At 35.1% G+C, this 23981-nt stretch overlaps 1 protein-coding gene across 23 annotated transcripts in view; it reads right to left on the minus strand.

Annotated features, from left to right (window-relative positions):
• Positions 1-1830: 1830 nt before the first annotated feature.
• NRXN1 (neurexin 1) overlaps positions 1831-23981 on the minus strand; it is a 1127593-nt gene continuing 1105442 nt past the window's right edge. For 19 of the 23 annotated variants that reach the window (XM_023223881.2, XM_023223880.2, XM_023223877.2 and 16 more), the window contains one exon: positions 1833-5622. In XM_023223881.2, the coding sequence (XP_023079649.1) occupies positions 5315-5622 (308 nt within the window). In that variant the 3' untranslated portion in view covers positions 1833-5314. Of the gene's footprint in view, positions 5623-23981 lie in introns of all 23 variants that reach the window. The other 4 variants (XM_023223873.2, XM_023223863.2, XM_023223864.3 and 1 more) reach the window with 3 other exon arrangements.

Here is a 23981-nt window from a genome sequence, read left to right on the forward strand (position 1 = left end):
ATTCCTCACAATCCTATAGGTTGTCTCCTTATCATTCTCTTTTATGGCTGAATAAACTTAGTATGATTGAGTGATTGCACGAAGTCCCACAGCTAGTAGTTTTCAAATCTAGTATTTAGACCCACTTTGCTTGAACTGTTGGTGCTTGTGACAGATCATTATTAAGATTATTTTACTTAACTGAAAGCACACTGTTCTAATCAGTAATCATCTGAAATTTCACAGACCAGAAGCATTCAATATTTCTTTTATTGATTGTTATTTTTACTGAATGAATGCTATGGTTCCATATTCTATGTTTCTCAAGAAGCTATTTTCTCCTTTTTATTTAAAGGTGACCACATATTTAGGGTCAGTAAGGAATTTTTCATAGTCTAGCTGCCACTCTCAAATACTGATGACCTCTACATGCTTAAAGATGGATGCATTGTTGGGTAAGACCTTGCTGCATATTAGATATTCACTGACTGTCTTCAAGGTGCTAAATCAAAGATGCCAATTCTTGGAGAAGTTTGCCCTTAAGTTAATACTAAGTTGTTCAGAAGAGTAGAGACATGTAGGATGAATGGGGTGATTTTCATATACTAGACCTCCATAAATAATTGAAGACTGAACTTAATGAAGCAAGATTAATTTCAATAAAAATTGTGTAACTGGACATTTAGTTATAGAGAAGGATACTGTAATGGTTAAAGTTAGTTCATGCCATCTCCTTGATGATTTCTTTTTTTTTTTTTTTTTTTTTTTTGAGATGGAGTCTCGCTCTGTCACCCAGGCTGGAGTGCAGTGGTGCATTCTTGGCTTACTGCAACTTCCACTTCTCAGGTTCAAGCAATTCTCCTGTCTCAGTCTACTGAGTACCTGGGAACACAGATGCCCACCACCACTCCGGACTAATTTTTGTGTTTCTTGACCTTCTTAATACTCGCTGAACCATTCATCTTCAGTATTATTTCTAAAAAAGTTTTGTTTTTATCTAATGTCTGTTTTAGTGATTCTCAATCTTTTGGGGAATTTTGAAACCGTTTGAGGATTTGATGAACCTAATGATTACTTTTACTGGGAAAATGCTCATTTACATATACCTGCCAAGTTATTATATGTACAAATATATATAATATATAATTATTTTATGTTAAATACGTAATACTTATATTAAAATATTCATATTCAATATATTTATATATTTACATGTAATAGCAATTATATATATTTATGTTTTTATCTATTCATTATATATACATATATATTTTACATATATATCCCTATTATTACATATATATAAGTTAGCAACCCTTGAGGCCTAATCACTGGGCCCTGGACATCTATGCCCTCTATAGGTTAAGACCCAAAATACTTGGTCTGATTACTAATAATAGGTTTTATATAGCAACTGCCTTTGAAGTGTTTACATATTTTTAAGGGAAACTAAATTATATATCCTTTAATTTAGACATTAATAAAATGTGGATTGTTTCTGTTACATTTTTACAATCATGAATTAATAGTAATAAAGAAATAACAAATATATCTAGACACTGCAGGTTCAAAATGAATTAAGCATTCATGTTCAGACTTTTTGCTGTTGAAGAAAAAAAAGACTAAACTTACACATTTTCATCAGAAAATCATTTTCAAGTGCCAGGGTTTTAAAACAGTTACCAACTGTTGAACTAAAACTTACTCTGATGAATCATCTGATTTCTAAAAAGCCAATTTATTTTGTGAGAAATAAATATAGTTCTATGGAAACACTATGTTCTTTTATACATTTATTATTTTTTTCAAATAACACATGAGAGTCAAAGAAATTAGGCAAATAGTAACTAGTATGTGATAGTGCTGGAATTTAGTCACAGGTTTACTTAACTTGGATTCCATTGTTTTTTATAGAGAAAAAGCATATTTATGAAATTAGTATTTTAACGTTGTTTTCAATTAATACTGTATCAGTTTATGGTTTCTGGCATATCAAGATGAACAAATGTATACAAAAGTACATTGAGTGGCTCTACCTTTAATTGTATGAATATAGAGGTGTTTAATGACTAGTAAAATTCAGACAAAAGAGAGTCAACATTCTTCCTCTGTAATATAAGGATGGGTATTCCCTTCAGATGCAGTCTTCCTTACTGTTCCACTTTCACCACTTTCCCACTTTCACCACATCATGAAATGGTGCCGCATATACTTTTTAAAATCAGTAAATCCACAGTTGTATTAAGAAATATTTTATTAACAAAACAGTAAATTCCACTTGCTTAGCATTTCCAATAATGGATAAATTGGCCTTGCAACAGAAAAACAAACAAACAAATAAAAAAAGAAGAAGAAAACCCCTTAGATACCCAATCACACAAAGCACTAGAAGGGCAGGGTTTTGTGGCCTTTCTTTGATGTCTTAGGGATTGACCACTTCACACATTATTGTAGTATTTGTTGTTTTAAAAAAGGCAACACATTACATGGATAAAAAAGAAGCATAATCAATCAGAAAAGTTACAGTCTAGAGATGTAATCAAATTTTTGCCAAGTAGTGTGAAATCCTCAATCAACTGCAAACTATGCATGGAACCCTGATATGTTTGGTATGAAGATAGTTGGGATTCAAGTCATTTTCTCCTTCTAACTCTGTTCCCCTCTTTTCTTTTTCCATTCAAGAAAAAATAAGTTTTGCTACAGTGAGTTTGTGTAAGCCAATAATATTAGAAATAATCTTACTGATAATAAACTATATCATTGCATGTAACTTTAAAATTTATGCTGGGGAGAAACATTGAAATCAATCCCAAACAACACATTTCATAGATATACTGCTTAAAATTACCATTATTCAATTTATTTTCTATTATATTTTAGAATCTATCCAGATAGAAACTGGTTCAAGCTTAATAGATAAAACAGAAAAGCAACCTTAAAATTAAAAAAAAAAAACAAAAAAACAAAAACCCCTTCAAGCTGTAAATTAGTAGTTTTACACTTCCCTTCTTATTTTACTGGCTTTCCCTGAGTAAGACTGAATGAGACGGGGGAAAAGAAAAGACTCATGAATTCTTTAACGCGGCAAATTAAAAAAAAATGAAAATCTAGAAAAGAAGTAATGGATATTAAATTTTCATTGTATACCTTCTACTTTCTGGGTCATAAAAAGCCATTAAGATTCTTTCACAACAATTACTTGGCAACCATAGATAGTGGTGATTTGCTATGAATTATACATATTTCTAAGGTGCTGTACATCTGAAATCCAGGTCACTTCTTGGTCTTTTTCCATCAACTAAAGTATCACAAAAGATGTTTTGCATTTTTTGCCTTTGCTGATTAAAGCTAATTGTAAAGGTATTATTCTCTTCCACAAAATTTATTATCGTTCTTTTAGAAGGTATTCAAGTAATGCAACCAATTTTTACTGAAGCATCAACTTGCAATCTAATAATGCACTTCTTTCGCACTACCTTCTCATATTAATAATTTATTGCTGTGAACATCATTGAATAATATGCAAAAACAAGTGTATAATCTATACTTTTCTACTACTTAATGTGTTAAGCTAAAACTATATTTAATGATATATATGTAAAACCAGAAAAGTTAAAACATAGTCAATAATTAACAGAGAATGATTTTCTTAAATGGGTAATACAGAATAAAAAATTACTGAAAAATACTTTCTTAGTTGAGAAAATGTTTACTTTCCAGAAATGTTCATCATGCACATCAGATTCAGAGAATATATATATTACTTTATTAGAAAGAAAGTTTTCAATTGCAGCAGCCAGAGTTAAGGTGTAGATTAATCAATTTTGCTTCCAAAAACCTGCCCACATAATGGTTCTTATTCATGCAGCAGTATATCAGTGATATTCTATTTGATAAGGAAAGGTTCATTTCATTAAGACTAAAATCTTCTTGGGGTTACCTGGGAGCAAGATCTCAATGAAGCAAATCACCCCATTTGTCATCAAAACCTTGGCACAACCCTCTTCCTTCCTGCTTTTCAATATGTCAATAAATATTTGCTACTGTATGCACGTTTGGCTCTTCCAGTACCTCTGATGGATTGCTGTGGATTTGTGTGTGTGTGTGTGTGTGTGTGTGTGTGTGTGTGTGTGTGTGAAAATAGTGAATGTATGTGGGAATGTATTTCAGGGAGAAAACATTATAAGATACATATGTATATATTTGACTTTCTAATTCACACCTTTCATACAAGTACTAAAACTCAATTGCAACAGAATGAAGGCTGTACATATAAGAAAAAAAGTAGCTGAGTCTTTTTATATACATTCATACATATCTTCCTTAGAATAAACACTACACTGTAATTTCTTTAAAAAATAAAAGTAAGTAATTGTGGCAATTTATAATGGTGGCAAAAAAAAAAAAAAACCAAATGAAATAATTGTTGCTCTTGATGTCATAAAACTCCCTATACTTAGCAACACTTATAACATTGAATTTACCAAAAATGGCTGAAGAGCAGAGATATATTTTGCATTTTCTATACAACAGGCTATAAAACGTCACTTATCACAGTCCAGAAAGCACACAGAGATGGATTTTATATAAACATATGTAATAACATAATAAGCGTGCATGAAAATTTCCCAATGATTGCATCTATGCCCTCTTTTGTTTCGAAATTTTGTGTGAAAATGTGCCTTATATTTCACATTTTTGAAAATAAGGCCTCCATACTTTTTTTCCTCTCTCACAACCAGAAAGGGGCTTTTTGAATGTGTTCCTACACAAGTCTTCAAAAAAGCCAGCACTTTGTTTCAAATGCAAGTTCCAACCACTGCTCCAGTTGCACCAGGCGGCAAACTCTTAAAGGTTTGCAGGTTGAGTCACTCAAAAGGACAGTCTTCTCTGGCAATTGGACTAACTGACTTCTCAGGAAAGCGCTAGCACTTTGGCTAAATCCAGGATCATAGGTAGCTTCTTTTTTGTGTTATGTTTTGTGTTGGTTTTTGTGTTGTGCCTTGATGCTGTAATACTCCTTTGCTTTATGAATGCGTGCGGTCATCACTGTCTTTTAGAAATGTTCCAGCAACATAAAGACAAGCAGAGTAAATGAAAACACTGTGGATGTTAGGGAATTTATTGGCCCCTGTTTTTTGTTTTTTGTTTTTCTTTTTTGAGAAACAAGAGCATGAGATACTTGTTTTTATTTTTTAAAAAGTCTTTCCTTCCTGATTGCATTCCCTGTCTTCTTTTGTATGTGCTTCATAAAAAGGAAAGTAAATAAGTTTATATTATGTCTCAGATAAAATGAAGACTATTTCTATACAAGTGTCCATTTAAGATCTTGGGATCAGACATAATACTCTTTATCCTTGTTTTTCTTATTTTTGTTGGCGCTCTTCGCACTGCTGGGTTGTTTCTCCTTTACGACAGCCCCATTGGACTGTGCTGAGTTACTGATGTAGTTTCGACTCTCGTCCACATGGTATGAGCCTTCATCCCGGTTTCTGTACTTGTACATGGCATACAGGAGGATAAGGATGCACAGGGCGGCAGCAGCTACTATCCCAACGACCATACCCGTGGTGCTGCTGGACTCCCGGATCACTTCTGCTGAGCCTGGGTACGGCTCTCTGCCGCCTGCTCGGGTTGGGTTGGCTATAGAAAAGAGGATGAGAACAAACACAAGGTGATCATTGAGTTCACTGGATACGAGAGAGCTACATTCACATTTATTATCTATTTCTAACAGCACCTATGTGTTAGGAAAGGTATCCTGTTGACAAATGTAACCATCCCTCTGCCTCATGGGTACTAAAAACTAGGGACTCTGATTCAAAGTTCTCTGGGAGAGATTTGTTGCTATGTCTTCTTTTTCACAAATCAATTTTGTTTACAGAGTTGTGTAAGCATTGCCCTAAATAAACCCCAATTAGCTCTAAAGGGCCATTTTGTTGGTTAAGTGGAAAAACCACAAACCCAACATAAAGAAAACCAGAATAGCCCTACCCTATCATACTAGAGGGGATCATAAGAATCAAATTGGTGTTGCTCTAGAACATAGGTCTAACTAGACTGAATCAGGACAACTAAATTTAGGATTACTTTAGAAATCATATTCCCTTGTATTTTAAAGAATACAGTATTGAACAATAAAATAATTCACACATTTTAACTGTCTGCTTTTTAAAGTATAACTTTACTTATATTTTTATAAATGAAAATAGACTAATTTCCATTTTGTTGGAGATTTACTTGTTTACATAAGTATGTGTCTATTTTATTAATTGATTGGGGAGCTCCCAAGCTAAACTTTGGAGCAGAAAGTAATAAAATATTCTTTCTCAGTTTTAAATACAGTCAAGATTGATTTTTTTAGTCAAAACTCAGAACTACCTAATAGATAATAATAGAAGACTGGCTAGTTTTATTCAACTGACAAAACCCTTCTTCAGTCTTCCCAAAGTATAAGTAAGGCTCTTTCTTGGATGAGAGCAATGGATTTTGGGGTGTCTACATCTTCTTGAAGGCTTGGTCAGACACTGAAATTGATTGATGGGGAAGAATGGACCTGAGATTTAATTGGTAGATAGGAGGAGAAGGAGCAGCTCTTTTCCTCTATACATAATAAACTTTTTTGATATTAAAGGATATAAACTGTGGAGAGAGAAGAAGATTCTATCCTACTCTGACTGTAGGTCATTTTTTCCTTGTGAATTGTGTTTTCTGCTTTTCCCTGAATCTCTATCCTCTCACTTGTCCTATATACAAATACTACTTTTCAGACGTAATGTATTAAAAATGCTACAACTTTCAAAACACTATTCTTTGCCAATTATGCATAATGAACTTAAATAATATTGATTGCATATATACTAGATAGGATGTATGTGTATGAGTGTGTGTTTGTGTGTATGTAAGAACTGAAAACTTAAGAAGACTAAAATTGTGCTTTTATTTCACTACTACTAAACATCATTTAGTAATTAGTTTTAATATTTCTGCAAAAGTTCTTGTTAATTACTGGGAATCATTTTACCAAACATATGGCTCTATACTGCTCTGTAATTCCATTTTCAAATATCACCAAGATTTCTTTTGCCTAAATGTGTGTGTGTGTGTGTGTTTCTGTGATTTTCCTTTCCTTCTCCAACTAAAGTCTTAACAAATATAGCCAATTCCAAGGTAGTAGCTCTCAGTCTCAAAGTAGCAATATGCTATGTTCTGGGGCTACAAAATGTAGCAGGTGAAAATATTTATGCTGAATATGTCCTTGCTTGTTTTACAAAAGCCCATGGAGTGTGGCTTAATAAAAAGCTTTGGAGTTGCTTCTGTGGCCAAGGTAGAAGGAGACAAAGACTGTAATCCACGGTATTTGATTACAGGAATTAATTTTCTCTTATGAAGAACAGAATCTCCTGCAGTAACTCTGTCACTACCTGACAAACCAAAGGCAGCACTTTCTCTTTTAAATACAGTCATCTTTGCCAAAGTGTGCCAATTAGCTCAGCTGCTTTCACTAAATGAAAACTTTCATTTTACAGAGCATTCTTTTACTATGGTGTCTCGAGAGCTAAAAAGGGAATTTTATTTAAATGTTACCTAAATCATTTTTTCCAACCTGATGGAATGCTTTCATTTTAAACACATTTTTACAATTACCTCATTTTTACTTTGTCTGCCAGAAGGGAATAGGGAGAATGGAGATAACATTTGAATCATTTACCTTATGACAGTAAAATTGGAGAATTTTAATGGAATGGAGCGTTTATATTTCATATACTAAGAATAGACATGTATTTTTTGATAAGGAATTGGTATCATAAATGGACTATCTTATCAAAAAAATATTTATTTTATTTTTATCTGCTAAAATATTTCTGAGAGGTTTTCAAAACCACCATGCACATAACCTAATAACAACTTTGTGTTAAAATAAGAATGAGGTCACAAAGACCACAACATAGCCTGAAATCCTTCAACTGTGCCATATGCATTTGAAAACATCACCTGTTTGAAGAAAATATTTTTTTTGCAACACTAGCCAAATTGTTGCTTAAGTCATATGAGGCCTAAAAATATCTCTATACAAAACCCAGATGTAAAAATTCTAAATATCACGTTTCTTAAAAATACAACCTACAAAAGCTCTACCAAAATTAAATAAACTCAATAAACATGTTATCTTTCTTTTCCCTGATTCACATTAAAATTTTAATAACCATCACAGCAGATATTATTATAGATATGTTTGGAATAGTTACTCCCATGTCTGACTGATTAATATTCTTTTTCTATTCATGCTTCAAATCTGAAGGCTAAGTGAAATTTTTCTTGACTTTTTTTCTAAGACTAGAATATTTATGTGTTGGTCGGGCAGGGTGACTCACGACTATATTCGTAGCACTTTGGGAGGCCGAGGCAAGTGGATCACAGGTCAAGAGATGGAGACCATCCTGGCCAACATAGTGAAACTCTGTCTCATACAAAAATCTGCTGGGTGTGGTGGTGCGCACCTATAGTCCCAGTTACTTGGGAGGCTGAGGCAGGAGAATTGCTTGAACCTGGGAGGCGGAGGTTGCAGTGAGCTGCGATCACACCACTGCACTCCAGCCTGGCAACAGAGTGAGATTCCGTCTAAAAATATATATATATATAAAAAGTACATTTTTTATGTGTTAATATAAATAAATATATATATATATATATATTTATGTGTTGATGGGACATCTCTCCCAGATATGCAATAAAAGGCCGAAGACATTTAAATATATTCATGAATTATAAATGTGGCTCCTCTTATTTTCACTAATGATTTATTTTGATGATCACTGAAAAATCTCTGAAGAAAATTTATATTAATGTAAATGTAGAGAATAGTATCAATCACTAATATGATTAAGTGTCTTTTTATATAATTTGTTTGAAATTTATATAAAAGGGAAATGCTGTCATCTCAGCCATTTACAAAAATGTGAAAAAATAAGATAAACTTATAATTAATTTCATGGATTTAAGAATTCTGCATTCCCTCTAAACTACGTAATAATCTAAAATAAGACATTTTAAAACAATTAAAGCCATCTGCTACATGTTTTGTTCTTAGTAGTGCTGAAATGTGAATAATGTAATTAACTAAAATTTACTTTCACCCCTTCTTTCTTTCTTTGTTCCAGCATGTGACAAAGAAACAAGTGAAAGAGAATAACTTGTCAAAAGATTTAACTTGTTTAAAAAAAAAAGCAAGTAAAAGACAATAAAGGAGGAGGAGCTAAAATAATAGAATACAAACAAACAAGCTTAAGTCTTTAAGTCCTGAATCTTCAAAGATTAACTCTGATGTGTAGGTAAAATTAAGCCGATGTAGCCACTTCATTATATTGGGCCCAGGGATATAAGGAACTTGGGTCAATGGAAAACTTCAGTAGGATTGACAGTGATCCACTACATGTGAGGAGAGCGAGAATGCACACCTTCATCACAATACAAAGGCTTTTGACTTGTGCTGGCATTTTTAACCTACATGATTTGGAAGCTACTGATTATTCTAGCAAGGAAACAGAGCAGTACAATAATTATGACCCATTTCATATTTGTATTCACTTCTTTCCTACGCATTTCTGAGATTCATTTAGCCAAATGGCTATAGAAAAATTCCTGGGACTCTTGCACTGATAAAGCAAGTTACCTTAAAGGATCACTGAAAAGTAGCTTTTAATCCTTCCTCTCTCCTAGCATTTGGTAAGATATGGTGGTCTCTAGAAGTTTTCCACATGGTCTGCTTTGTCCCTGTAGATTTATCAAGAATCCTATGAATTTTCTTGTTTTTTGTTGTCTAATTAATATTGTGGTAACTTAGGTAAACATAAGCTGTCAAGTATTTGGACAGTTAGTAACGTATTTCTGCATTATGGTCTAAATCAGTTCGTTCATATCCAGTGATAATTCAGATGATAATTCATTATCAAAAATGAATAGCTAATGCTAAAGGCATATTTTAGTGCCTTGTCACATAGAAAAAATAAATGCAACTGTTGCTCTGAATTAAAAATTAAAAAAATAAATCTTTCAGATTTTAATTTGTCTTTTGCTGAGATAGTTATTTTAAACTACAACAACAGGAAAGGAAATCGCCCTATGTTTTATTTCTTTATTTTTGATAGTCTTTGATACTGCATCTGTGAAAGAACACCATTTCCTCACATTAGAACACATTTAGATCCGATTAAGAAACACATGGGGAAAATATATTTGAGACACATTAGACTTCAGTACAGAGCAGAGAGGGATGTCAGTGCAGGCTTCATCTCTTACCAGCTTCTTGCACCCTTTGTTGCTTCCTCCATGCTCCTCTCTATTTCTCCTCCCACTTACCCCTCTTTATCACCTCTGTGCCTTGGTCTTCCAGCTCCTGAATTATCCTTGTGGGGGCCCTCCCCACCCCTAGGTAAACGAAGGTCAGGCCAGCAGGGGTCAGGACTTTTTGCCTCTTGGGTTGGTGTATTACGCAGGAAGGTGTTCAATAAACCACAAAATTTATTGTCAATTTCCTAATTTAAAAACACAGTGTAAAATAATTCTTACTGGCACAAGTGTCTAAGTGTGATTATTTCAGCAGAACAGGTTTTGTGTTTCATATTGGCATGATTACTTTAAAATGTAACTTTCTAAAATTTGTTTGCAGATAAAATTGTATGCTTTGTCAAAACAAATAATATTTGATCACTAATTTAAAAAACTTTTGTGATACATATGATGATATGATGGGGACATATCAAGCCATTAAACTTTGCATTGTATTTATCAGTTTGCATTGTTTGATTATACCTAATCATACCTTAGCGTATGCAAATAGAAGTTAAAGATTGCAATTACTGAGGACAATGATTCACAACTGAAGTGCTACAATACTAAGCAATTTGAAAGGTACATTTTTGAATATTAATAAATTTTTCCAAGAAGATTTCACTTTGCAGTGGTAAGTGACATCCTTCATTTTTCTTTCTGAAATTGGAAACACAGCAATCAATTATTGTCATTAAAGAAAACTGCTCTTGATCTATGTTTTTGCAACTCTGCATGATAAATGGTGTTTATAATGCTAATTCCTGATAAAGAATGGGGTTTGTGGGTGGTGGGACCTTGTCTTTCTATTGACAAGTTCACAAAGGCATGCCATCAGATGCTCTTTTTATCACTCAAATTGTCACTTTTATGAAATTATTTTGTATACTTGAATGAGCTTTTCTTCCACTGTAAATATATATATATATATATATATATATATATATATATATATATATATATGTTCCAAAGTTAACTTTCAAGGTTAGATTATAGTTTCTAGGTAATTTTTGGGGCTGGTTTTATTTCTTCAGTATAGACTGTTAATGTATGTGTATGTCGTCAACTATGAACCTGGCACACCAAGGATAAAGTAAGAGTATCATTATAACCTGATGAAAATGAAAATTCAGCTTTTGAGCTTTGAGAAAAAGATTATAAGAAACTACTAGTCTTGGCCGGGCGCGGCGGCTCAAGCCTGTAATCCCAGCACTTTGGGAGGCCGAGACGGGCGGATCACGAGGTCAGGAGATCGAGACCATCCTGGCTAACACGGTGAAATCTCGTCTCTACTAAAAAATACAAAAAACTAGCCAGGCAAGGTGGCGGGTGCCTGTAGTCCTACCTACTGGGGAGGCTGAGGCAGGAGAATGGTGTAAACCCGGGAGGCGGAGCTTGCAGTGAGCTGAGATCCGGCCACTGCACGCCAGCCTGGGCGACAGAGCAAGACTCGGTCTCAAAAAAAAAAAAAATAAAAAATAAAAAGAAAGAAAGAAACTACTAGTCTTAGGAAATAAAAAAGAATAAAACATGCTAGTGTTTAAAAAACAAACAAACATGGTTACATATTTAAGATCAAGAGGGGATCATAAAGGATCATTAAACTCCATAATGCCCAGCATATATCATTCTGCTAACCAGAATTGTTAGATGTCCTGTCTTGTAATGATCCTTCTAAAAAAAATCTCTTGGCAAGAAGCATTTACTGAATTTCTTCTCACTAAGAGTTTCTGACCAGTCTTTCTGGTTTTCTCATAAATTAAGCTTAAAATAATAGATTTTAAATTTCTGTCTCCAACCCACCTAGGAAAAAGAGTTGCCTAAAATGATCTCATTAGGCCAGAGTTCTATACTGTGTCTAATAGATGTAGAAGTTATTATAATTCTAGGCTAGCCTTGAAAATGATTTTGGATTTATAGGGGAAGATTTGACTTTTCCAGTACTCAGTTTCATTAATACTGTGAAAAGAAAATTGGAATTGTAGCCTCCTGGGGTGTTTGTGAATTGAGATTTGCACAGTTTTTCTCTTTCCCATTTGGAAAAAAAACAACTCAAAGTTTATTACTTTTTCCCATTTGTTTGCTTCAACACAATGTAGGCCAGAAGAAACAATTATGATGCAATCATCCACAAGTCATGTTTAAATGCTACATTTGTAGGAAAGCAGGTACACAGTGATTTATATGACATGCATTAATTTCGACTCATGCTGTGGTTTTGTGAGAAGTGAGGGATGCTGGATGTTTCAAATTCCCTCCATTCTTCCTCCCACCAACTCCACCTATGCCTGCACATTCTTAAGTTCACTTCTGGAGGTCAGACAAGTCTTGAGAGAAGACATGTCTGACACATCTTCGCCCTTCCCCAATACATTGGAGATTTAGAAAGAATTTGGAAATCAGTAAACCTTTGCTACCTGCCTGGCTGCTGTCCCTGACATTTTCCTCTGCTTCTTTCAAAACCACCAAAGCATGCGTTTGAAGGGCAGTTAAGGGGCCACCACTCTGATATTGAGAGGTTCATTATCTTCTCCAGAGATCTAGGTATTGAATGGGAAGGGATGCTATACACGGGAAAACTCATCACGTGCCTGCACAATAGAGAAACCCAACTAGGACAGGCTGCTACCTCAAATGGTACCACATGGAACAGAAGAGACAATGGATGTCCACACTCTGTATGACCTTGGTGACACTGAAAACGAATAAGCAGAGAACATGCACAATCTCCCTCATCTCCAGGGGGAGCCATAGGATCATGCTGTTTACAAATCTTATTCTTCAATTATTCAGTATGTTGTAAACTATATGTCTGCAGCTTAGTCATCTATAAGCTTCACAGACTTTTTACATAGTTATTGTATCCTTGTGGTTTGCATCCACTGTGGTGCTTACTCAAGCACCATTGTCCTTACTATTCTCATGGCCATTCATAGTCTGTTCCCAGCTACCTACTCCAATTTGTCTTCCATATTTGTGAAAGGAAGTTACAGTCATATATTATTGCTGTCCCCAAGTCCCCACATACCCAAAAGAGTTCAACTTTTATGCCTTGCTCATATAACCTTTTATCTCCTCCCTGTTTAAATCATACTTATTTTCTCAAACTTGGCTCAAATGTCCCATCTTTTATGATTTTTTTCTCTAATACCCTCCTTCTATCAACAAATACATAATGAGCTATAGTTAACATTCCAGGGGCTATATGAGGTCCTGAGGGTATAGCAGATAACCAAACAAACTTGCTTGTACCTTAAAATATAGTGAGGCAGAGAGGCATACAAGAAGGAATCACACAGTTAAAGTAACAGCTGGGATATACATGACGAAGGAAAACTGTAGGTACCATGCAGGAGTAGGACAAAGGTTTCTGATTGCAACTGCAGAATCAGAAAGATCTTTCTGAATTTGTGACACTTATGACAAAAATGAGTAGAGAGTAGTCAAGTGAAAGTGGGCAGAGGAGTCTACAAATAACATGTTGAATGACCTTGAGGAAACCAAGTTTACTTTTCAGGAATTAAACAATAGAGTGGCTGTAGCACAGTGAGATTAAAGGGAGAGTGAGAAGAAATTGCAAGGTGGACATGAAATTTATCATAGAGACTGTAGACTATGGAATAAAGCCATAATAAAAAGATGAGCGTATTTGACCCCATAAATAACAATTTTATGTGGCAAAAGCCATAGTATCATTAACAAAATGAAAATGACAAAGGAGGGGGGAAATATCTGCAGTACATATGATGGACCAAGAGTAAATACCTCTAAAATACAGAGTGTGTGTCAACTGATAGGAAAAAAGACAAACAACCTACCAGAAGTATGGAGAAAAATACACACAAGCAAGTGAAGAAGAGATCTCAATGCTGGTGAGAATATTCTTAATAATTGTTTGATTGTTATTAGAAAGGAATCCAATAACACCTATTAAGTTTTTTTAAATAAATAAATTCTCTCAAACGTATATCACATCACTAATTTTAACGTTAACTCTATACTATTGTAAAATCTCACTTAAATGTTTCATTCAATTGTTTTGTCTTTTTTCAACTACATTGTTGGTCCTTTGACAGTTTCCTGTGACTCTGTTTCTCTTTCTTATTAGTTCTCTCACCTTCCAAACTCTAATGAAGATTGAACACACTGGCTAAAAACTGTATGTTTTATGTATAATTAGAAGAAAAATTTGTAAGTTGATAAATTTTCAAGGGCAAACTCGGTTGAATATAATCATTAAGAAAGTGTGAAAGCCAAGAACTGTGGCTTACACCTGTAATCGCAGCACTTTGAGAGGCTGAGATGGGGGATTGCTTGAAGCCGGGTGTTCAAGACAAGCCTGGGAAAGACAGCAAGACACTGTCTCTAGAAAAAACTAAAACAAACATTAGTTGGGCATAGTGGTACACACCTGTAGTCCTAGCTACTCAAGAGTCTGAGGTGGGAGGGTCACTTGAGTCCAGGAGTTTAAGAATACAATGATCATGTCACTGCCCTCCAGCCTGGGAGACAGAGCAAGAAAGTGAGAGACCCTCGATTTTAAAGTTTTGAGTAAAAGTGCTAAGCAAGGGGGCTGAACACTGACATTAACATCGCATATTTCTTTATAAAATATTTTAACTCACTATTTCTCTAACCTTAAAGTTTTGTAATATCTTCAGTATAAAGGATAAATGTAATATTTATTTCATTAAATCAGAAATCACTTCTGTGCTTGGGAGAATTGGGATCAATGTACAATAATTAAAATATTGTATCTGCTTTCCCTATGCTTCAAGGTAATATGTCACTTAATCCCAATGACTAAAGTCACTAAGCTATTTAAAGTTAACTGAGTCATCAGTCTGCAGTTTGATTCATTTGGATGCCTTATTTACATCACCATCACCTGACACCCACAGTATTGCAAATAGTTGACAGCTAACTTGGGGCTCTTTTTTCAATTCAGAGTACTTGTAGAAATTTCTAGGGTGCTTTTCAGTCCTGTTGCTATTGGAATTGAAAAGGGTCTCATTACTCAGGCACAACTTTCCATAATTGTCAAGCAGAAGAAAGCCAGATAGGCAATAAATGAGAAAATCAGTTTCAAAACTAGGGAGCCCAGAGAGTCTGTATATGTTTTTCATCAAAATGTATTACATTCCAGAAAAATGCAAGAAGAGTTATATTTTGAAATGTAGATGATATTCCTTATTAACTGATTTCTACTCAACTAAGCTTCTTGATACCAAAATAGCTTCTCTTCCTGGGAGCTCATTGACTACAACACCCAAAAATATATACATCCAGAAATCACTTTGCTTAAGATCAATTTCCTTTTATATATCTAGAAATTTGAATAATCTATCTTTACAGAAAATGAGTTCTATTCCACAAAATCCTTAAGGCTTGAAACTAGAAATTTTTTGAAAACCTGCTTTATAGTAAGACAAAAATGGCAACATTATAGCTAGAGTAATGAGGAGTATAAGTGTGAAAGTGTGTGCATGTGTGTACATGTGAATATTGCAGCATTCCTTCCAATTGTCTCTCAGAAGTTGCTGAGGTTGCTGGGCATGGTAATTCATGCCTGTAATCCCAGTGCTTTGGGAGGCTGAGTCGGGGAGTAATGCTTGAGGCCAAGAGTTCCAGACCAGCCTGGGCAACAAAGGGAGGAGATTCTGTCTCTACAAAAAATTAGCCCCACATGGTGGTGCATGCCTGTAGTCTCAGCTACTGGGGAGGCTGAGGTGGGAGGATCACTTGAGCCCAGCAGTTTGGGGTGCAGTGAGCCATAATTTTGGCACTACACTGCTGCGGGGCAATAGAGAACCTAATTAAAGAAAATGCTGAAGTCATTCTTCCCTTCTCTTCCTTTTTCCTTTCCTTTCCTTTCCTTTTTCCTTCCCTTTCCTTTCTCTTTTCCTTTCCTTTCCTTCCTCCCTTCCTCCTTTCCAAATTAATAGGTTAAGCCAAGCTATTAAATAGTTCTAGGAAAACTTTAGCAATAACTTGGGTATGAACTTACTTAACTAAGTATCAAAACCCTCATCAAAACCTTCTTTCTTACTTTCTTCCATTTATTTTAACATTACTCAATCGTCAACTGATGCTTAACACAACTACTATGACTTCCCTGCAACACCTATATTTCGTTTCTTACTTTATTTAGTTAACAACTACTACTTTTACTATTATTCTATGGTAGTTGCTGTGCTGTACACTTTACACATAAATTTTATCTAATTTATTCCTTATAACACTCTGTGGTGTAGGTATTATCATTACAAGAAAGAAAACTAAGTCTCAAAGAGATTAGGCTATTTAGACTTTATAAATGGCATAGCCAAAATTCAAACTCAGGTCGGTCTATGGCTACTAACATTTTATATACTCAGTGTATATGCATTTACCACTGTGGATCAATTTGTTATTGTTTCTGATTTTATTCCTGCGTTAAGAGTAAAAACAGTTAGCACTTTAGGTGTATTTTCTAAGCAGTTGCCCAGTTCTACCCCTTCCAGCCACATTCCTCTTCACATGCTGCCAACTCTCTGTCCTTTGCTGTGGGAGTTAACATTCCCAAAGAATCTTAGAAAAGCAGTGAAGAGTGGTAAAAAGAATATCAAATTGCATATTAGGTTCTAGGCTAGGTCCTGTACCTAACTTTTTGAGTGACAGTTCGCAGTTCATTATCCTCTGCTAACATTCTTTTATCAGAAACATGATAATGACACATAAATTATTTATATCCCAGGGTTACTGTGGACATCAGATCAGGTAGGGCATTCAATATGAAAGTATCTGAGGAGGATGAGGACTTTGTAAAAACAGTGATCATCTGATTGTTTTCTGTACATCTTCCACACAAAAGGTACTGAATCAGCAGCTGTCCCAACAATTACACAGTTCTGCAATATGTACCACACACAGTGTCTCAATCAGCTGTGGCGGTGACCATCAAGGACATTATCTCCCTGGGAGTAGTTGTATTTGAGGACTTCCCTTCATGAATGGAAGCCTTGTGAATTCAGGTGGCAAAAATGGTCATTTGCATTGTAGGGCATGTTGTTTCAGGCCATTCATTGTGGTGCTGCATGTGGAGCTTGTTTCTATTTTTCTGTGAGACATTCTATCTTTAATGGATCAGTGCTCTCTGGCTCCCACGGCTGGAGTGAATTGCATTTCTCTCTCTTTCAAAATTTTATTATGGTATTTTATGTTTTAGGTGTCATAAAATCAATCATCTAAGACTATTCTTTGGTAATAAATAGCTGACAGCAAGGCTTATTATATTGGTAAAAACTCCTTTGATTAGGTTTCATTGTTTCTTTCTAAAATTGTTAAGTCAATTTTTTCCCCACTTCCTTCCCTGCTCTGGAATTGCACAGTGTACTCTGGATGAAATCCAAAGTAGACTTTCCACTGCAGAGTTGCATGCTGGGTCCTAGGTGCACCCCTTCTCCACCAGGGTGCCCGCTCAGCATCTATATAAACCCAAGTCATTCTGTGTAATGGGGCAGTGTACAATTTTCCTGATTTAGAACTGGGTCTGTTCGCTTTGGGTGATCATCTTTATATTCCTGTCACGAAGCTACTGCCGTCTCAATTTTCTTTTGTTGGGAAAAGATCATATTCTTTTTGGTGAAAGTACAATAGCTAAGGTGAAAGATTAGACAACTTCCCCTCTGAGCCCATTAGAGAGAAGTGTGTCAAGTCTAGCATTAGGAAATATGAAAGACAAGGCATCCATCGTGGTGGGGAGGCTGGGTGGGTAGGTGTGCCTGGTAAGTCACGCTGCTGGGAGTATTCCTGAGTGTCCTAGGAAGGAAGCAGGAAAGTTAATCATTTCTTCTCTCAAAAGCACTCTCCCTTTCTCTCTCTCTCTTTTTATTTAGTATAAAAAGCCTAATTTTTTTCCTCCACAAATTAGAAGAACAGAGGATATGTGCTCTCTTCCTACCACAGGAACCTAAATTTATCCAGCTAAAGCATTGCTCCTGTCTTAGTAGCTACTGAGAAAAGTTTTATGCTGATAGAATTTAGAAATACTTTGAAAAACTTCCTAGATGCTGAAGTATCCATCAGTAACATTTCCTTTTCTTGTTTGGGGATATTTCCATTTATGATATGGTTTACTATTTAGTTAATTTGCTGGTACTACTAATAAAAGCTAATTTATATTATCAAAGCTTAGACTATGTTAAGTGCTTTAGATGCGTTGTCTCATTTTTATCAGTACACCAATGTCATGAGTATTGAACACTATTCCTTTCATTTTGCAGATGTAAAAAGTTGAGTACACAGAGATTCAATGATTTGCCTCTAATTACACAGTGGGTGGCCGAATTGAGATTTGAACACAGGCATTCGGATTTCTCAAGTTTACTCAATGAAACAAAATATTTTAGGGTGTCCTTAGATGTGAGAACATCAGTATTTTTCTTTCTCCTATTTTTTTTTTTTTTTTTTTTTTTAGTGTAATTAATGGCCTCTGGCTGTAATGGCATCTTTAATACACCATTTTTAACCTGGAAAATTAATAAAGTATTCTGGTCTTTGCTATTATATTGTCAGTGCCAGGCTTCTTATAACATTTGGTTTATGAGTAAGGAGCAACTCATGATGAGAGTGATCTAATCGACAAGTTACTGTGTTGAGATGAGAGCTGAAGGCTAAAGCCAAATGTAGCATTTGCTGCTCCATGGAGCATATGCGCCAACAATGGAAGCATATTGGCTCCTCATGGAGGCAGCATGTCCTGTAGATTGGAATTTAGAATATGCTGGCTTACCTCTGATGTCATCTGAGCAAATGTAATTAATGAGATACCAAGAAAACACCACAGGAAGCCAATTTCATTATCAAAACAGGTATTTGACACAAATTACAAGAAAACCTGACTTTATCCTTCCTGGATTTCATGTTTTTGTAAGAGATAAACTTACCTTATATTTTTTCTAAACCTGTGCTACATTCCTCCCTTCAAGGTGGTTAAATATTTCAGAGCATGGATGTGCATCTTGTCTTCTTCCAAAGCTCAACAGGACATGTGCCATACTGTTAAAAGGCTCTTACATTTTAGCCATCTTCCAACAAGAAATTGCGATGTGAAACTGGTTATTAATGCTCTAAGGCTGGATACATACAGGCTGCCTAAAAACTTATACTGTACTCATTACTGAACAGAGTTTTCTGTTTCTTATTGTAGTAGGTTTCTGTATTAGCAGCCATCTATTTTTTACAGACTTCAGGTAAATGCTTAATCTCCCTTAGCAAACTCACTTACATGCTAAGTAATTATTTTAAGTGGCCAATAATATGTTAGTTAAGACATTTTAATAGAGCCCATTCTCTCTAATGCCTAAAGAGACTGTGCTGCTGATTTTTTACTTTAATCAAATGCTCAATGCCTTATGAATGACCTCACTACAAGGCACAATACTGCCTCCATTGGCACACAACCAATGCTAGTAGCAGTAGGTCCTTCACCTATCATTGGATGTGTCATAATTATTTGTTAAACCCTTAGTATGTGGTATGTGCCAGACACTCTGCCAAGCATTATGTATGAATCCTCTTTTTCCAATCTCATAATTAACCCTATTCTCCCCCATTTTACAGACAAGGAAACTGAGCATCAAAACTACTAAGTAACTTTCCCAACATCAGGAAAGGGCCGCATCTCAAACTAGTTCTATATAATTACAAAGTCCTGGCCATAACTAATATTCATTTCTGGTGGCATGTCACAATTCTTTTAAAATGTTGTTAAAAGCTTTTCTAAAGTGTGACAACCATTGTTTAAAAAAAAAAAAAAGTCCAAACCTCACAAAGGGGTAAAAATAGTTCAATTAAATACAAATTGCTATATTCTAAAAAACAAAACAAAACAAAAAGACACATGCATATGCACACACATACACACACACACACAAAATACGTTTTGCTCGTGATTTTGTTTCTTGCTGGACTCCTGGTAGAAACTAATTTTGTTTAATAAAAACTGGTTGCTGGGAAAGTTGATCTCAACTTAACCAAACAAAGATAGGCTTCTTCCTGCCTCTGGTCCCCTGGCATTCCATTTCTTAGGGCATTTGTAATTTCAAATACTTTATTTGTCCCTTTGATGTGTAAATATGCAGGACTTGGGAGCCATCTCTTTGTAATATAAACATCAAAGAAGATAGCACCCCTATCTCCTAATTTCTGTGGGAAGGGTAGGAGCCTAACTTCAGTGGGCTCCTTGCTCCAAACTGTTAAACTACCCCCTGTCATGAAAACATGAGATACTTTGTTTACATTTCCTTTGGGTGAAGCCCATTTGCAAGCACACTTGGTCCCAAATCCATCCATCCTAGCAATTAAATATTCTCCATCCTTCTTGTTTGTTTGTTTTCAGTGAGTTGCGCTCAGGCTGAACTCTGGCCCACCTCCCCTATTGCGATAGCCTTGACTAAATCTTCCTTGCCTGTTTAACTTTGTTCAATGTAATTTTTAATCTGACATTACTGCCTTTAGAAAAGCAGGGGGAAAGTGAGTAAAAATGACATGTGATAACTCTCTTCTACTTTAACCATGTACCATTTATTTTTACTCCAGTGTTCTGAAGAATTAACTACATATGGAAAAAAACATTTCCTACACCAGCATGTTGCACCCTGAAACCCAGCTAGCACATCGGTTTCCAACTCCACCTGCCCCATCCTGCACCTGAATGATGAGCTGAGCCCTCAGCACTGACTCTGGCCTGGTACTCAGAAGATGCTCTAGATGTTCCCTCAAATGGAACACCCATTGCCACTGTTTTTCTGGCTGCAGCTCAAAATCCTCCATTTTGATAGCAACGTGTTGCCTATTATGGGCTAATTAAAGTCACTTTTGAATAATTACATAATAAATAACACACATTTAAATGTAGAACAAAATTATTTTCTAATCAAGCTCTAAAAATATGATCTAGCAGGATAGTCCTTTAAATGATCGTGATACTTATTTAATGAAAAGATGCACCTTGTTCAATATACATATCTTTATTCCTAATGTGGTTAATGATATCAATTCAATAGAAATCCCTTGATCTTTTCTCAAAACAGCACACTGAAAAACCCCTCAAATTGCATGGTAATTGCAACAAATTTAGCTTAATGAATAGTAATACATGTAAAGAATATGACATGAAATTATTTAAATGAACTCTTGAAAAATCGATTCTATATTTGTGAGGTGCCTGAATTTTAGAGGAAAAACCTTCTGCATTCCAAGAAATTATAAGCCCACCTCTTCTTAACTAGAGAATACACCTGCTCTCTCATACTGCATGACATGACTTAATATGTCTGAATCTCTTTAGCTATGAAAATGCTTCATAGTTTCATAAAATAATGACATGGAATAATGTTTGTAAAGGACTAAGAACACAGAATAAATCTTCACCAAATACTAGTTATTATTGCTATTTATCATTGCTTATATAATCTGAACCTTGATCAACATGATTCCTCTGATAGGCAATCAACAGTTGTCTTTTGAGTGGTTGTACTGATGACCTCACCTCTTGTGTTCCAGCTAAAGAGATGCCACAAAAATGGGCGATGCTTTTCTTTTTCCCTATGACTAATGAGATATTTTATTATTCAATGGAGTTTTTCTTTTCCTACTTTGACAAAAGTTTAATTGATTTGAAAGTGGCTAATATCCCATTAGCTACCCATCCCTTAACCACTCATAGAGAATTGACATATTATTCTTAGCACTGTAAATCTAACAGGAAATTGTCCTTCCTAAACAGGGCTCCCAGAAAACAGGAAGCAGGTCTGGTTCCCTTTGCAACAAATGATAAATTAGAGTAATTTATTAGGGACCTCCTACAGCAAAGAGGGTCACTATCTTCATTTAGGATCCTGAATATCAACACAAAACTCACCTTTTACACACTTCTTCAGGAGTTTTGAGAAAGGGTTCTATTTAGAAGAGGGCCCCCAAACTAAGAGATACTGACATGATTAAAGACCTTCTTGGAACTTAAGTGGTTTTGCAGTGTTGCCATTTTGTCAATTTACTAAGTGGATCTAAAATGTAAAAATCAAAGACATGTTTTACAAAAACTTTGATTCATGTGAAAAACGAAGTCTTGGAAAATATGTGTTTGTGTGTGTGTGTGTGTGTAAAAATAATAATAGTAATTACAGCAAACACTCATATTACACTTATTTTGAGCAAAACATTTTTCTATAACACACTTTTCATATATTAACTCCAGCAATCATATATCTAGGCTGAGAAAAAAAAATCACAGAAGGTGTAAATGTTTTGTGAGAAAAATTATGAAAAAAATGTTATCTCTTGTGTCTAGGCTTCTTAAACTGGGCAGTTTAGGACAATAGTGACCTATGACCTTGTTACTAATAGCTGGTTCAGATTTCTACCTGTTCACTAAGAGATGAGGTTCAGTTAGCCCTCCTTAATCACATCGCCAATATTTCATATTCTGAAGCCATCCTTTTGTATTCTGAAACTAATTATATCAATGTGAAGTTATCATCCTATGCTAACTGTGCAGGACAGTGTGGCTGAAATCAAGTATAATTGAGTTCCATGTGTTCCCACCCAGGAGGTTGACCCTAATCTAGTTTTAACATGTACAGTTCCCACCAGGAGGCCTGAGTGGTTTCATCAGTGGCCCACCAATTTTCAGCCAGGAAAGTAACAACAATATGTAAAAGGGAAAATAGCTTGGAATTTCTTTTGTATAACTGAATTGGGGGAAAAAGCCACCATTTATGTTCTACTTCATGTCAAACATTGCAATAAATGCCTTCAATATATTAATTAATATAGAACTGAAGGCATAAACTCTCTATTTTTGCTCCCAGAGCTTAGCAGAGCAGTGCGTATATAGTGACACTCAATAATTGATCAATGATGAAGCTGACAACCCACCAAATATATAACTCCCCTGTTCATTAAGAGTTCTGCATGGAATCACAGGTAATTCCAGTTTATCAAATATTTGATAAAAGGAACAATTTCCCAGTACTCAAGATGATGCTAGATTTTTCCTATTTCTTCCACTAACAGCTTTAGGAAGGTATCTAAATAAGGAACATAGCACATTTTCAGAGAAAAAGCCATTTTTTGAAGGTGGGGAAGGGTCAGAGTGATTAGAAAACTCATGAGTAAATACTTAGGGAGAGTGAGGTACCCAGAAGATTTGGGCAACACACCTATAAAGGTAACGGTGCATCTCCTTACAAAGATTTGCTTTCACTTGCCCAAGGACTAGCAAATGTGCATAGAAGATATGTCTGTTTCAGAATATTTACCTCAATATGTTAGTTTTATAAAAAGCCACTATCCCAAAATACAGCCTAATATGCAAAATATTTTTTATTAAGATATTTCTAACATCTAATAGCAGCTACAATTATCCAATGTCTAATAATAGCAGCAGCTATAATTATTGTCTATTATTTTACATTTGCATTCAAGATGAATCGCAAGCAGGAAAAAGAGATTTAAGAAAACCAGTACATTAGGAAACAATGACCTGCAGGAGGGGCAGCCTATGATGGAACATTATTCAGATTTAGGATTCAAAACAAAACAAACAGAAAAATGCAACCCCTATTCCAAGAAAAAAGTTGGAAAAATAGAAAAACATCATATAAACTAAGAATTTCATTAGAAGTTAT

The sequence above is a fragment of the Piliocolobus tephrosceles genome, chromosome 15 (assembly GCF_002776525.5).
Source record: "Piliocolobus tephrosceles isolate RC106 chromosome 15, ASM277652v3, whole genome shotgun sequence".
In the NCBI taxonomy this organism is placed as follows: domain Eukaryota; kingdom Metazoa; phylum Chordata; class Mammalia; order Primates; family Cercopithecidae; genus Piliocolobus; species Piliocolobus tephrosceles.